At 33.4% G+C, this 15,836-nt stretch overlaps 1 protein-coding gene across 9 annotated transcripts in view; it reads right to left on the reverse strand.

The window, feature by feature from the left end:
• DMD (dystrophin) overlaps window positions 1–15,836 on the reverse strand; it is a 745,980-nt gene that overhangs the window by 650,510 nt on the left and 79,634 nt on the right. For all 9 annotated transcript variants that reach the window (XM_061349397.1, XM_061349396.1, XM_061349395.1 and 6 more), the window contains exons 21-23: window positions 11,288–11,449; window positions 3,389–3,499; window positions 253–426 (exon numbers count right to left, since the gene is read on the reverse strand). In XM_061349397.1, the coding sequence (XP_061205381.1) occupies window positions 253–426; window positions 3,389–3,499; window positions 11,288–11,449 (447 nt within the window). The remainder of the gene's footprint in view (window positions 1–252; window positions 427–3,388; window positions 3,500–11,287; window positions 11,450–15,836) is intronic.

Consider the following 15,836-nt stretch of genomic DNA (forward strand, 5'->3'; position numbering starts at 1 on the left):
TCTGCAAACAACAGAAGTAGGGCAAAAAGGCAAAAAAAAACCCCTTCTCTCTATCCTCCTCTCCCTGAAAAATAACAAACTTTAACTAAAAAGGTTCCTATAAATTTAATTGAGCAACTTTGCTGTCAAATCTTTCTCAGAATCTTTTCTAATATCTCCAAAATAAACATTGATATTGTAATTCATAATACTTTAAATTTGAAAGGCAGAACAAGCAGGAAACATAGAAAGACAGCATCTTTAAATATTCACCATGCAATGATCCAGCTGTGATTGTACTACTTCCTGTTCAACACTCTTCGTCTCCAACTTGGGCACCTGTAATTTCACTTCATCTAAAATTCTTTTACATTCTTGTAAGCGCTGTTCAAAATTGGCTGGCTTCTGAAACAAGCGAAACTTCATGGAGACATCCTGCAGCTTTTTCTGAAAAGCAAGAGTAAGTAAGTAGCTAATGTGAAATCAATTCAACACTGACAAAACAAGACTGAAGACAAGTTTTAGACCTGTTTCAGAATACTTTGAATCCATTCTCAATCAACAGATTTTTATTTAAAGAATTTAAAACCTGGGGAAAAATACCAGCAACAGAGAACCTTGGTCTTCACAGGATGAAAGAAAATATTATATCATCCAGGACACCGGATGAAGCAGAACTAGTGACAAAAAAAAAAAGAGCTGAAGAAAGTGAGAGTTTTGTATTTTCCAATACACAAAATGCTGGTGGACGGATGAGAACATAGGCTTAAGGGCTTGAACACAACATATCTACATTCCAGGCTGGATGCACGTTAGCTCTAACACCATGTTGCTGCTTATTGGTATTAGAATTGAATCTTTTAGTCCCTCAAAGAAACCTGAATAAAATGGCTGGGCAGTAAGCAGGTCTAGCACAAACCCTGAGATTTCGAGTATAAAATTGATTTCTATTTCAATTAAAAAAAAAACCCAAACATAACCTAGAGTAATAAGAAAGCAATTTTCAGGCAGAAAAATCTATGACAAGCATAGCTTCTAATTTCACAATTTTCATAATTTGTTATCTTTGTGCATTAATTATACTGCTTGCTCACATGATTCCTACTTCAGGGGGAGGGGAAATAATTAAAAATACAGAAAATAAAGGGCATTTAAAACACCTTTTTCGAATAAGAACTGATTTATCTGTAGAAATACAGAGAGAAGTGCTAGTAGAATAAGTTTTTTCACTGTTTGAAAAAAAAAAAGTCACAACGAAACGGATAAATGACAGAAACTCAGCATATGGAAAAAAACACTTTTGGATTTATCTTCAAATCCTGGACACCTTATACCAATACAGTGTCGTCTGTACTATACAAATTTGAGAAAAACTGTAACAAGGAATAGAATTAGCCTATACATAAGCATTAGTAAAAATGCTTGCCACATCTGTCAAGAAGACAGAAATCATGAGCAGAAAACAATTCTGCATAACACAAAAATCTGTGTAGATTTCCAGCAACTCCTTCCAACAATTTTCCTCATTAAATACTCTTAAAGAAATTGAGATCCAAGAGGGTAAGAAAGGAAGTCTTTCCTTAGATAAGTAAGAGAACGACTGAATAAAAATAGGAAACAAAGGGTAGGAATAAGCAGTTTTTTATTGGGTATGGGTTTGTGGGGTTTTTTTAGGGTGTTTGTATACATCAAATTCATAATTAGCTTTTAATTCTCTTTTGACATTTCAACTTGATGATGTTGGTCAATACATTAAAAATGAGGGAAAAGAGAGGGAATGACAGTACAAGCAGTAGATAAAATGAATGCCATCTCTGAAGAGTCAAGTGAAGGATGGCATAGTAGTGAGGATCTGCAGGAAAAAAAAAAGCCAAGGAAATTATATTTAATTCATCCTAAAATTAAATAAAACGTACCATGAAAGAAACACTAAACGATGTGCAACAGGTAAGGTCTAGATTACCTGTTAGCATTGTCATTTTATTTGTAATAACAGTTATATCATATACTTCTATTATCTCCAACAGTTTTCAAAAAAATACTAGCTCAATACTTAAAAACAGACAAAGTGGGTATTTGGAATGATTTGGAAGAATAAAAACAATTTTGAATAAAGAAAAAAGAAAAAGGAAAAAAACCTGTCACTGTATAAAAGTCATTGTATAAAGCTATATTGTGCCCGAAAAATTTCCACAGTTTGATCAACTCCCCTGTGAAAACTTACTGTAAAAATAGAAAATATATAAAGAAGAATGACAGAACAATCAAAGCTGTATTTCTAAAGTTCTCAGTATGATTTAACATACTTGTCAGTCTGGAAAAGAGACAACTAAGGAGTAGTAAAATTAATGGCATGCAAAAAGTTCAAACTCAAACTGATGTATATGGTCATCCAGAGAAGCCTTTCCAAGTGAAAAAATTGTGCTCAAAGACAGATGCAAAAAAAAGAAAAAAAAGGTATCTAGAAAAGGTCATGCTCCCTTGCATGCTGTTGAATTTATAAACATTTGTATACACAGTCGTCTGATGCCTGCATTTCACTGATGGAGTATGGGCAACATCAAAGCTGCCATGGAGACTATCAGGTGAGGTAGTTTGGAGAAAGACAGCAAAATAAAGAAATATAAATATTATCAGCAAAGAGAAGCTAGTCCTGTAGATAAAAGGAAATATTAAAAATAAATCAACTTGTTAATTTCAAATTAATTAACTCTTAAAAAGCCATTGTTATTCATAATGACATACAGAACTGAAGCTAAGATCCATAGAAGTATTTGAGAGATGAACAAAAAGATGGTCTTGTTTACTGTTAATACCATAAGGAATTATTTGTCTTTCCTAACAAACTATGACAATTTGCTCTGCAGCCTGGAAACACTGAGATTCATGGGTAAAAACTGAGTATTGTTTGTTAGTGCTGATTAAGTATTCTTCAATTTCAAACTGGTCTGTGTCTATTCAACTGGATGAAATAATTCATTAGTTAACATTCTAAACTGATGACTGCAACACACTGCTCAACATAGATCTGTCTTTTCAATGCAGTTCTATCAAATATTTTCAAATATTTAACATACTTGTAGCTGTAAATATTTTCAAATACCTCAAAAGGTATGCCAAAAATCCTCACTGTAGTTTTATTCCTTGCAACTGCAGTACATTCAAAACACTTCTTATAGGGTGCTCCTACCACTTGTGTACCCTAGAACTTGTGCCAACTAGACAGGAAGCATGTAATAGAAAAATAAGCAGTAAGAAGATATGGACGGCATGCTTTATAGACTACCTGGCTAGAAAGGAGAACTTAAACAGAAGAGATATCAAGAACACTTCATACTATAGTAATTATACTAGTCATGTTATTTGTTTGCATGACTGGAGGAAAAACTGAGGAAAAAAAGCTGCATACCTGTGCCACATCAATTTGGGAAAGCACTCTTTTGGCAACATCCTTACCCCGGTTTCGTTTCTTCATTTCTTCCAAACTAATCTCATGGCTTGTTAATTCAGATTGTATTTTCTATGAAAAAATCGAGACAGTAACAAGAAGAGTTTGAATAAAATATTAATGTTGTTAATATTATTTTGAACAGTTCATTTTGAAAGATATTTAGGAGAAGAATTATTGGAGGAAATTAGCCAAAGAACTACCTTGTAAATTATTTCAGTTTATTTTCTCTCAACCATAATATAATCTCCTACTCAAACATATGAAATGGAGATTTTGACATAACCTTGCTAAGAAAAAACTAAATTAAAATTAACTAAATAATTAAATAAATAATTACATCTTGATAAAATTGTAGCAAAAAAAAAAAAGTCAGATTTCTTTCTTCTGAAGGAAAACAACAGTTTTCATTGGGAAGAAAATTAAAAATTAATCATAGAAAAAAAACAAATAGGAAAGTGATTTGCTTCACTTTTTATTTCTTATTTCTTTCATAGTATCATCGGGCATGTTAAGAGAAAACTCAAAGTTTTCTAAAATTATATCTAAAACAGTACACCATTTCTGACATATTACTGACCAGAATCTATGTTCAGAATCTGTAGATATACTAAGTGAAAAATGACTTATAGTTCATTAATACACTAACTTAATCAAACACACTCTTTCTGCCAAACCCGTGTGCAGTGAAATGATCACAAGAAAAATATCATCCTTGTTGGTTCACTATAAATCAAAGATAGAAGAAACAATTAACTTCAGCAGCATTGGCTAGTGCTGTGTAACGGAAAAGAATTCCCATAAAATATATTGATACAACATAACTTAGAGTGATTCACATATTTTTATGTTTAAATTGCTAGAAAATGAGAAACTGCTATTAGTAGAATTGCTAGACAAGCACTGCTGAGAACAATTACCCTAAGAAATACAGACAAGGTATGCTCCCACCAGGGAAAATATTTGAGGCCATTACTCCTCAATGCAAAAGTGATTTGACATTCAAACTGGTTGTTGTTTTTTTTGTTTGGTTTTTTTAGGTACACAAAAGCATTTCTCAGATACCCTAAAGTTTAAGTTTAAATATATGCACATGCATTTATCTTATATGACAATAACTTCTAAAATATGAAAACTGCAGTTCAAAAGACTACAAAGACTTATGCAAATAAAGACAAGTGGTTTTTAAATTACAATTTGATCCTTTAAAGCTTGATTATAAATACAAATGAACATAGAGGTGCTTGTAATCAAATTTTCATGGGTTATTGAGTAAAAATCTGTTTACACTGTATGCTGTCTATTTTGTAGGGGTATTACACAGTTATAATGATTTGTATAATATGATATCTTGTATATTACAACGCTACATTGAAAGCAGTGTTTTTCCAATCATATTGAAAATATATTAAAGTACATTTTAGGAGAAGATTTATAAAAATACAGAAAACTATGAAGTCATTACAGACTTTAATTGCCAAAATATGAGTCTAAACTACCTTGTACTATTTAGATAAATATTTTAATGAATCAAAGCATTTATAAAAGCATAATGACTGACAGAAAGCTGTCCATTTAGATTATTTTTTTATCTAAAATTAATTTTTCTGAATATGATATTTTAGTTTTGAGAAAACAAAGACTGTCAATTAAAAGGACAATGAAATCAACAACAGAAAGCTTATTTAACAGTTTATTTTGGAGTATTTATTTTCTTCTTGTCTAAGTTTAAAATTTCCCCCTTGAGGTGTACAACACTCGGATCAACACGGACCGAACTTTTGGTGGTGACTCAGCATTAGTTATATCTTGAAGCCAAATATTCCTTGATATCTTGGAAGCCAGAACAGTATACACAAGAAAGAAGCAGTCTGATGTTTGAAAAATATACTATATCACATCCAGTATTTCAACTATTTGTTTCAGCAACCTCATCAATTAACCTATTTTTTATTATATTTACTTGTTTATTTTGTTTAGCCTCAGAGTCACTCTGGAAATAATATAATCAAATCTGGAAATAACATAATCAAACAGTTCATATCTGAATAGGTCAGAAGAGCACAGCACAGCATAGATAAGAGTAGCGTTTAAATAATTACGTATTATGGGACGAAGCATGGAGATTATCTTACTTTTTTAAATTACTCTGCAGGAGAGAGATGAAGCATCACCTACTCTGACATCAAAATTTAGTATTAGAGAGAACAAGGACATTAGAGGAAAGCTTAAACGAAAAGTTAGTAAGGCTTACAGCAAGAAAAGATTTTTTGCATTTGTCATTTCTGTTTAGAGGCAGAAAGATTATATCAGTCCTGAACAGGTGTAAGAGAATTTATAATACTTGCCTATGATGCCCCTTATCAATTTTGACATTACTATTTTGATTTCTTTGTCTATTTTGACTTATGTATTTATTACACCAACTTCTTCTAAACATCCACAAGAAAACACTCATTTTCTTTTTCATTTCAGTTATTCCCACCTCTGTTTTTCTAAGTGGTTCCTGTCTATTTTGCCTTTAAATAAAGAGTATAAACTGTCTTCATTTAATTTCTAAAACACCACAATATAATGTAGTGTATGTAACTAATAAATACTACAGTGCATAGATTACTGTATCCTACAGATTAAGGATTCTAATTTACCATCACTGGCATTTTTTCAGGAAGTTTATTAGCTTTCAAAACTCATATTATATATGCACATGCACATATAAAATAAAATATATCTAAACCCTAATTATTTTTACAAGGTCATAGGCACATTGTGCATATTCTCTTGAGGACCGCTTCTGGAACAAAAATATTTCAGTCCCAAGGGCATAGAATACATTATTTCTTTTAATTACTAGTCTTAATTTCAAAAAGATGAACAGCGAAATGCAGACAGTATTACTATATTGACATCAAAAGCAGAGAATTGGCAGTGCAGCCAGTTCTAGTAAATAACCTTTCCTATCTTGAATCAGAGAAAAGAAAGCCAAAAGAACCAGCATGACTATTTGTCTCATTTGAAAATTATCACGAACCTAACTGCAATCTCATGGTTCAAGAACAGCATTTATAAAAAAGGTAACAGGACACATAAACTGTAAGTTTATTTGCAACAGAAAATTGAACTGGGAGGCTTGAGGGTATGTCATTTCCCATCAATAATTGTTGTCATAATCAGAAAATCAGCCATCATATTAAAAAAAACAAATACAAAACAAAAAAAAACCAAACAAAAACCACAAAACAAACAACAAAACCACAAATGAAGAAATGCTGGTCAGTGATATTCAGTCTAAAAATGGAGAGATTTTTTTGGGAAAAAAAGTCAAACCCAAACACTCAACCCTCCCTATTTAACTAAAAGGAAGTGATTTATAAACAAAGGATAAAATTACAAACCCATAATATACACAGAACTAGTATTGTGGAATAATGGCTGAAAAGACAAGATTACATGGAGTGCACAGCTAACATGCAAACACAGATTTTTAGAATGAGTAACACTAAAAGGACTACGCTACAAAACCAGCAGACATTTCCAGCTGATTGAAAAAAAGTTTTCAAGGCAAAGTTTTCAAAAGTTATCATCAGGTTGAAAAAAAGTTTGAAAGGCAATCTGGAAAACATACTGGTGAAATGCTTTCTCACGGCAGGTCAGAGATACCATTTTCCACCCCAGAACCGGGAGAGACTTCTCATCGCTTTTGTCTGATTCTTAAGAAAGAAGACTCTGTTGGTTCTGTTTACTTCACAAATGGGGCAAGGTCACAGATGTATATTGTAGTGCTCATTATCCTCCAAGACATCATAACTTCATGTTGCCAGAGCTCATTGTATTATATTAGTTGCCAGAAATTCATAAGACAGGGAGGAATTAGTTTGCATTAAATATTGACTATCACAGAGATCAGCAAGTCGTTAAGTTCTCAAGAGCTGGATAAATCCAGAAGAAAGATACAAGCAGTACATATATCAATGTGTTCTAAGATGGGACAGGGAACCTTGATGTCACTTGAACTTAGAATAAGCAGCAAATGAGTGAAATATTCGCTATGGGCATGCGCTGCAATGAGAATGGTAAATCTGCTAGTCTCAATTCAATTTATAAGGTTCCACAAAAAATAAGCATAACAAATTATAGTTCATTAAATACCAGCAGTAATGAGATTAAGTTACAAGTTGCTAGAATTAACCATTTTCCTTTTCTTTTATTCTGATTTCTAGATATGAATTTGGAGATTTGGCTCTCTTGAATTGCAGAGAACAGCTCATTAGCTCTTCTTGTGTAATAGGTCTTCTGAATCGTATTTCTCTACTACTTATTAGCTAGACTAACAGCTCTCAAGTATGGTGCTCAGTTTAACCTCATTTTTGCTTGTGATTGTTATCAATTCCTAAGGAGTCAGCCTAATGAATGGAAAAAAGAAAACATATAGTGAGCAGTATGGTAAGTTGATCTTCATAAATCGAAAGATCATATTTCTAATAGGCAAAAAACATATATAAAACCATTTCAGAACTGTTAGTGGTTACTTCTGAAGACTCTCAAAGGATAAACAAAATACGAGAATAATAGAAAAATGCAGTTGAAGTATCCATCTTCAGAAGCACAAAAAGAGTATGTGCAATGAAGTCATGTGTTTGAAAAAATGAAAGAAAAACATACAGAAAATTATGTTATAGCAGGACTGACACACAGGTAAGTCTTAAAAGGAAAGCATACTTAGTTTTGGACGCTGCTCTTGAAGAAAGTTTAATTTAAGAGTTCAGACAAGAAAAGCAGAACATCAGAGGATAGAAACATGATTTACAAGGAAAGACTGACTAGCTAAACGCAATATTGCTAACTTATTCTCCACGTTGCATTTTACAGAAGTCTACAGGGAGAAAAACATACAATGATTTGTCACATTCAGGTGAGAAGTAAAATAAGTGCATCTTCTGTCCCATGATATAGCTTCCCCATGTAATTGCTCGTACTAAACAGAAGCACAAAGTGGAGATCCTCTCTCCCTTCAGAAGTTATTTAATAACAAAGCTACAAATAATAATCTGAAAAAATATTTTGTCATATAAATGTAATATTTTCATTATAGATTTATTCACTTCCTGTCAGTTCAAGAGTACTCAAAAAAAAACACCTCAAGTGTCAAATGATGTCACCAGTGATGATGACTTTACTCCCTGTATTTTCTTAGTAAAATTTAGAGAAATTAAAGAGACTTCAGTTGGGATCATGAGATCAAGCATACAAAGAAATAATATTTCTTTCTGGAATACTGCTTTAGATTTTACCTCATTGCAGGTTTTCTCATCATTATGCCTTGACAAATCTGAACTGATTTATCTGTGCAGTTGTTATGAGATTCTTTATCTGAATATAGCATCTTTAGTTATACTCAAAATGACTTGAAGTGGCTCTCTCGCATTAAATTCCCAGTGCCACATGGTGGAGTAAGAAGCACACAGAATTTATACTCAAAAAATGATCCAAAGGAGATCTTGAGCAGCACATACATGACTCCCCTTTTGTCAACTCTGAAGAAGCTAAACTGATAATTTCATTTTAAAAGAGTAGCTAAACGTAATATTGTTTTCTCAGATTCATTTCTGATCAGCTGAGCCAAAGACCATTCCTCCTAGCAATGCTCTAAACAGATCTGAATTTTTGAAGCAAAGATGCAGAACTTGCAAACCTTCAACAGCTTTCTGATTATAAGTTCTCCCATATGTTCTTTTAGATATGCAACATATATTGCTGAATGGTTTACTAAATCCTTCAGCACGGATAAACTGACCCATGCCCAGAAACCAACATCACTCACTGAAAGATTCCCATTCCAGCTGTGCAGACACTATTGTAGGGTATCTTATTATAAAAGAGCTGTTCCAGCAGAAGCTCCACAGGAGGTACAGCCCTTCACTATGTGCCTGTTCTACCACCAGTTGGCATAGCCATTCACTAAGGGAATGACTCAGTACATTCGCCTGCATAAAATTGATTGTTATTTTCTTTCCCTCTAAGGATTTTAGAGAACTTTACAACTGAACTTCAGAGAACTTCAGTATTTCCATTAAATTTCTTCCACTGTTAATTAGTTTGTTGTTTTTTATTTTGGTTGTTTGTTTTTTTAGGTCCCACTGGCATCTTAAAATAAAAACATGAAAGGAAAAAACTCAGCAGTCTCTATACCGTTTTTCCAACACTGGTTATAGTAGAACCAGGTGAACTTTACATCAGACAGTAAAATCTCCAAAACAAAGTCAAGTTCTGCAAAAGCACCGAGCTGAATTTCTCCCACAAAAGCATACTTATTAAGGTTGATTTAGTTTTGTGGTACTTCAGTTACTGAAGTGCTGAATTGATTCTGTTTATACAGTCTGAAATCATTGCCAATATTCTACCTGAGGATGCACATAAATCAGATGCATCCATGGGATATCTGAAGCACCAATGAACACTTTTACAGCATAAGGGTCCAAATGCACAAGAAGAAGAGCACACTTTCATATTGGGTCTTTTTTCTAATACATTTTTAACAGATCCTGATTTGTATCCTATTCCACAAGAAACTGTTTAGAATATTTATATTTCAAGGAAAGAAAAAGAATAATTCAAGGGAGTCAACTGATAGCTAACACAGTTTAGGATTCAAACTAAAATAATAATTCACCTGAATCTAATCCTAATCTTATACTGGCATAAGTTGGAAGCAAATAAATTAGAATCCTTTTCAAAATAAGACCAAATGCAGTATGATTCTGTTCTCTAAATATAACTTTAAAAATTCATACACACACATAAAAATACCTGCATGCTCTTATCAACACACACACACGCTAGAAAAGCAATTGAAAAGTACACCTATCTACCTTTTAATTTTTAATTTAAAAAACATGGAAATCTTTATTTTCAGAGGAGAGAAAACACGATTTTCAGGTCTACATACATTCAGCACTGAACATACCAGATCATCTAAGTGACTTCATACAAGAAACCCATTTGTTAGAATGATCTAAGACTGTATTGAATGCCTCTTCTAAAATCATTATAAAGCATTTATTTTCAATTTCCCTGCATCCTTTTTTGTTCATCAATTTTTCTAATCTGACCTCCTAAATTTAAGTATAATTTACAGAAAAGTTGTTGGGCACAAAACTGTAAACTATCTTGTCCCAGATATCTTGTAATCCTGTACCAGAGATGCTTGGTTTTATTCAATTTGTATTCTTACCATTTTAATGAAGCAGTAAAGCAGATGTTACAGAAGAAAGAATGAAATGGTAAAAATTAGAATTACATGTACATTTTTATTTCAAAGGCTCAATAAACCACTTCTAAAGAACTGGAAAAGCTGTTTCTGTTAAACTTATGTGAGCTGTAAAAACTGAAATACAAGAACATTTATATGCGCATCATGAAAAAATTAACAATGTTGTCTTTGTTTCTACAAAGTATTTAGTAACAATCCCTAGGCCACATAATCAACTTTGAAAAAGAGCCGTCTAATAGTAGCGTAGATGATGAGTTTCTTCTTTCTAGGATGGGAACTGAATTTTAAAGGTTCATATTATTTATCTTTGTAATTTTAAAATCAATGCATTTAAAATCATGGCATTTATAGCTCTTTACATGTTCTGGATATGTATATAATATAAATCAGAAGGAAAAGATGACTTGACTGGAAGATTAGCTTGAACATCTCAAAGTAATCCTACCTAAAATTTACTTGCACTTTCATACCAATCATATTGCGAATCCCAATTATTAATATGATGACAAGGGATAACCAAACACTCTTCGGTTGATTGCAAAACCCAGTATGCACGTCAATAAATCATATTCAACCTACATATAACTTACCTGTGCTTCCTGAGGGACCTGTGCTGCATCAACTCTGTCTGCAATGTAGGCTGTTAGCTGTTTGTCAATAACAGCAAGAGACTCTTGGATTAAGCGTAGGGTTTTGTCAGTCTCCTGGGCAGATTGAATACTCTGTTCAAGAGTCTTTTGTCTTCTCACAGCCTAAAAACAATGACAACGTTATCAATATTCACAGTGATAATGTATATAATACATTTTTAACCACTTCCCCCAGCAAAAAAAAAAACAAAAACAAGATAAGAATCCAAAATAGTATTCTTGACTTGTGCTCATCCACCTTTTTGTATGATAAATTGCGCATCTTTTTTCCACTCATTCAGTTTTTTTCAGTAAGAAACAAACAAAACCTCAGATTGCACAGATAAGTTGTAAAAACAATAGGACCCTGAAAATAAAAGCGTGCACTGAGGATTTCTGTACAAAGTGAAAGCTGGCAAAGCCGCATAATAAAACCATCCTGATAGCGCAGTCTTTCATTCTGAGGCATAGCATGATCTTATGTAATTCAAGAGATTTTGTTTACTGAGAATAGGGTTACTGTCATCACAATCCCATCTGAGACAATCCAGTAAGTGAAAGGGATAAAGACTCTCTTGAGAAGGAGCTCTCTTATATGAAGTATTAATAGCTGTCTGGAACAGAAGCAATGCCTACTCTGTGGGAAGAAAAAAGAAACATAAAAGAGAGAGAGATGGACCCTTGTCTTGCCTTGTCTGTGGACTTGCACAATCTATTTTCACACTAACTATATTCTCTTTTATCTAGGAAGTTCACTCTTCCTTCTGCTCCACCACCAGTGCCACAGTAGATTTCCTACCGTCACCTTTTACACAACTTTTTCTGAGAAGGATGCTTTCCCTTCAAAGGAGCTCACTTTATGGTTTACCAAATCAGAACAATAAATTATTCTTCCATTGTCCTTGAAACACAGATATATTTAAGCACTTGACATAGCTTTAACTATTATTTGTAACAGTTTAATATGATATTTACCAGGTAATAAATAACCTGGCACTTTCTTCCACCTATCATTGTACCCACTTGTGGACTCATATTTTAATTAGAATACATCAGAGTTTCTGCTTTATACAAAGCACAGAATAATTACCAACAATCTCATATGCAATACAGTTTTTGTCTGTACAAGCCCAGCCATACTGCTGACCACAGAATAAAGTAACTTTCTCTGACATGAATCAAAGGAGGAGGGAGAAAGCAAGCACCCTTTAAATAACATTGCTGAGTGTCCTGCCATTTTTCAAGTCAAATCACACTTTTTCTCTTTGGTAAGCAGCTATACTTTAATTTGATTTCATACCTATTACAAAACTCTTGCCTTGAACAAAAATGTCTCTCAGCAATTCAGAGAGAACATTTGATATAGCTACTTTTTTCATGGAGCTCAGATTCTTACACAGCTTCACATCTGACAAATGAAAAAGATTATTTCTTGTGAGCATTCTTACTAGCTCTTGGACTTAGTTAAAGGATAGGGAACCAACCAGTATGTACCTGTATTTGTGTTTGTAAGCTGCTTTGTGCTATTTCAAAACAGCTGATCAGATAACCTTGAATTAGTGCCAGAAACCTTCTGTGGAACTGAGCAGCTTTACAGACACACGCTGTCAGTGTTAATGGAAGCACCTGATCGACTAAGGTATTATTACCCTATCAAATGAACTATTAAAACAGGAGAACTTCTCAGTACATTACTAAGGCTTGTGACTTAAATGACTTTTACCTTCACCTGATTTGAGATTTTATATTACAATGTTCTCAGTATGTTCAAAGCAGCAGGCTTAAAACCACAGCTTCCATTTACCTTAGCACACCTTACCATTAATTTGTAAGACTGGATAAGATACAGTCACTCCCTACCTTTCCATTTGCATCACTGTACAGTAGATTGGAAGACACATTAGATTAGAAATGGTAAGTAGCGTTTTACAGCCTGCACATAAGAGCATTCTCCAGGAAGCCTTTACCGATCTCTTTGGATAACTGGCAGTGTTCAGAAGATCTCACAATTTAAAATAAGACACTGTGGAAGTTCCATTCTTATTAGTCATTAAAATACACGCCTACACTTTTTGGAGAATTGGACACAAACTGGTGTACGTCCTTCTGAAAAACTACTTTTTATAGCAATACCTGAAGTTTTGAAACTTTGTTACATGCTGACACACATTAAGTACTATTTACAGCTAGGCACTTGCTTAAGATAAATTTGCTGCAACCTCAGGAGCAGATTGCATGCACACAGTGAATTAGTTATCAGCAGAATTATATTAAACCCCTTAGAATGCAAGTGGAAAATTTAAACCGTTCCCAAACCCACTGATCAAATATTAAAGCAGATAAAGAAAGAATTATAACAAATCCTTCCATGAGTGACTTAATTTTTAGGGCTGGATTTGAAGCAAATGCAAAGTCAGATAAATATATATGCATGCTTACGATACCTTTATGTGCTCACAATGTCAACATGTACACACATACAAAACATTGCTATTTCAATGTCCTCAGGGGAGAAGTTGATTACAGTCTGAGAACCTGTGCAACATTTTGTAACTGGCAAGTGAGGTGAAAGTACATCTTTTCCAAAACTGAACAGTTTAGATGATCTGTTGGTATCAGACCAAGATGTGAATATGGCGGTAGAACAGAGGTATTACTCAGGCAGTGAAAGCAGACCCAAACAGCCAAATGCTGGGAAATAGCTCCTTCGCTGTTGTGACGATTTTCTCAGATATAAATGCGTGCTGCTTTAATTTTTTTTTGTCTGCATCACACTGGGAGCAGACCCCATCTTGCATGCTCACCTAAAGTCATGCCTCTAACCTGACCCTGTTCAATTCACACAACAAATGTAACAAAAAAGTCTTCACAATAATCTTATAAAAGGTACTTACGTAATGTAAAAAATTTCTCCAGTACAAAACAGCTGACTCAAAATCCTAATCCTGTGTATTAAGTAGGTCCCTGGCACTGTCACTGTCATTGCAGAATACTTATTGATTCAACCAAAGGGAATGACACAGTATGGAGGAGGCTTCTTCCTCTCTTTCAGGAGAAAAGAGAGCTATTGATGGAGATAAGCACTGTAGGACTTTACAAAGAGGGGCACACATACTACACACACCTGTGAACTCGAGTTTCAAATTTGTCCCTGAAAGATATACAGACGTGCATGGTGAAAATCTTTATATTCATATTTTTAAGACATCTGAAAGCTGAAGATTTATATATCTATAATACAAAAATATTTTAATTTATGATGTTCAGGAATTTTTGTTTGGTTTTTTTTTTGTTTGTTTCTTTTTGATCATCTCTTTCACCTCTTTTTTTTCTTTTTTTTCTCTGAAAGATGCTCCTTTGTGGAAGAAATAAATGGTTTAACATAGCAGCATACATATAAATCGGTCTGAGGACCTAACAGGAAGCTCTAGCTTTGCTATCAGGTCATAGCTGATAAAGCTGAAGGGTTTGGTCTCTAAAGGGAAGCATCTGACAATTAATTGCTAAATAGAAAATCTCAGGAAAATAACCAACTGTTTAATTATTTCTGAGCCAGTGAAATGTTGACAGCTGTCAAGGACAGTAACAACAAACAAAAAACCTGCTGTTAGACATTATCAGAATGAAAAAGAAAAAATATTTACAGTCTGATTTTTTTTTTTTATTAAAGTCTATGCAGGTTTTTATAGATTTTTTTGTTGTTTTTATTATTAAGCACTACATTTATTTTTTATTACATGGGTATTGCAGAAGTCTGTTTACAATTTAACAAAGATTGATGGTAAGTGGCAATGATGCATATTATCCGTATAAAATGCCATATTAAGTAAAAGGCTGCACTGAGAGGCAATCAAATATCAGGAAAGCTGGAGGTGCTCAAACGGTTGCTTGTGACTAGCTCATTCCTTGATGTTGAATGTTATACAGCTGCATTTATAGACATTACCACTTTTTCCTTAAATAGTACATTTCATATATTTAATGACATTTGTCACACATACATCTAGTAAGATGTTCAGTTGAGTTTTGTGGTGAAAACCAAACTGAGTTTTGTTGTTAAGGCAGCACTTTGCAGTTGTACTGTAGAACCAGAACAAAAATTATTGAACATTATAGTGCTTCTACTACAGGGTATATTTATTTAAAATGTAGAAGGAAATTCATTAAGTTACAGCTCATGGAAAGGGGTCTGTTAAGACAGTCAGAAATAGGCTAGACTTTTTATTTTTTCTTAGTTATACTCTCTATTGAGAAATACCACTATGACAGGGTAAAGTTAAAAAGTAAAAAGTTAGGAAGCTTTAAAATCACTTCTTAACTTGTTTAAATTACTTTAAAATTTCACCCAATTCTTGGCATTGCAACAGTTGTGCCTGAGATATATTACAACATCACTGTATGATTTGCATCAAATTGTTATTGTGTTAATCTCTACTTCTTGTCTGGAACCAGAGTGGATTAGTCTTTAGGCTAAACTAAAAGCACGTTTTCTAACATTCAAAGCATGCAT

The sequence above is a fragment of the Neopsephotus bourkii genome, unplaced genomic scaffold (genome assembly GCF_033783945.1).
Source record: "Neopsephotus bourkii isolate Nb327-2 ecotype Australia unplaced genomic scaffold, CSIRO-AGI_Nbou_v1 NB_414, whole genome shotgun sequence".
NCBI lineage: Eukaryota > Metazoa > Chordata > Aves > Psittaciformes > Psittacidae > Neopsephotus > Neopsephotus bourkii.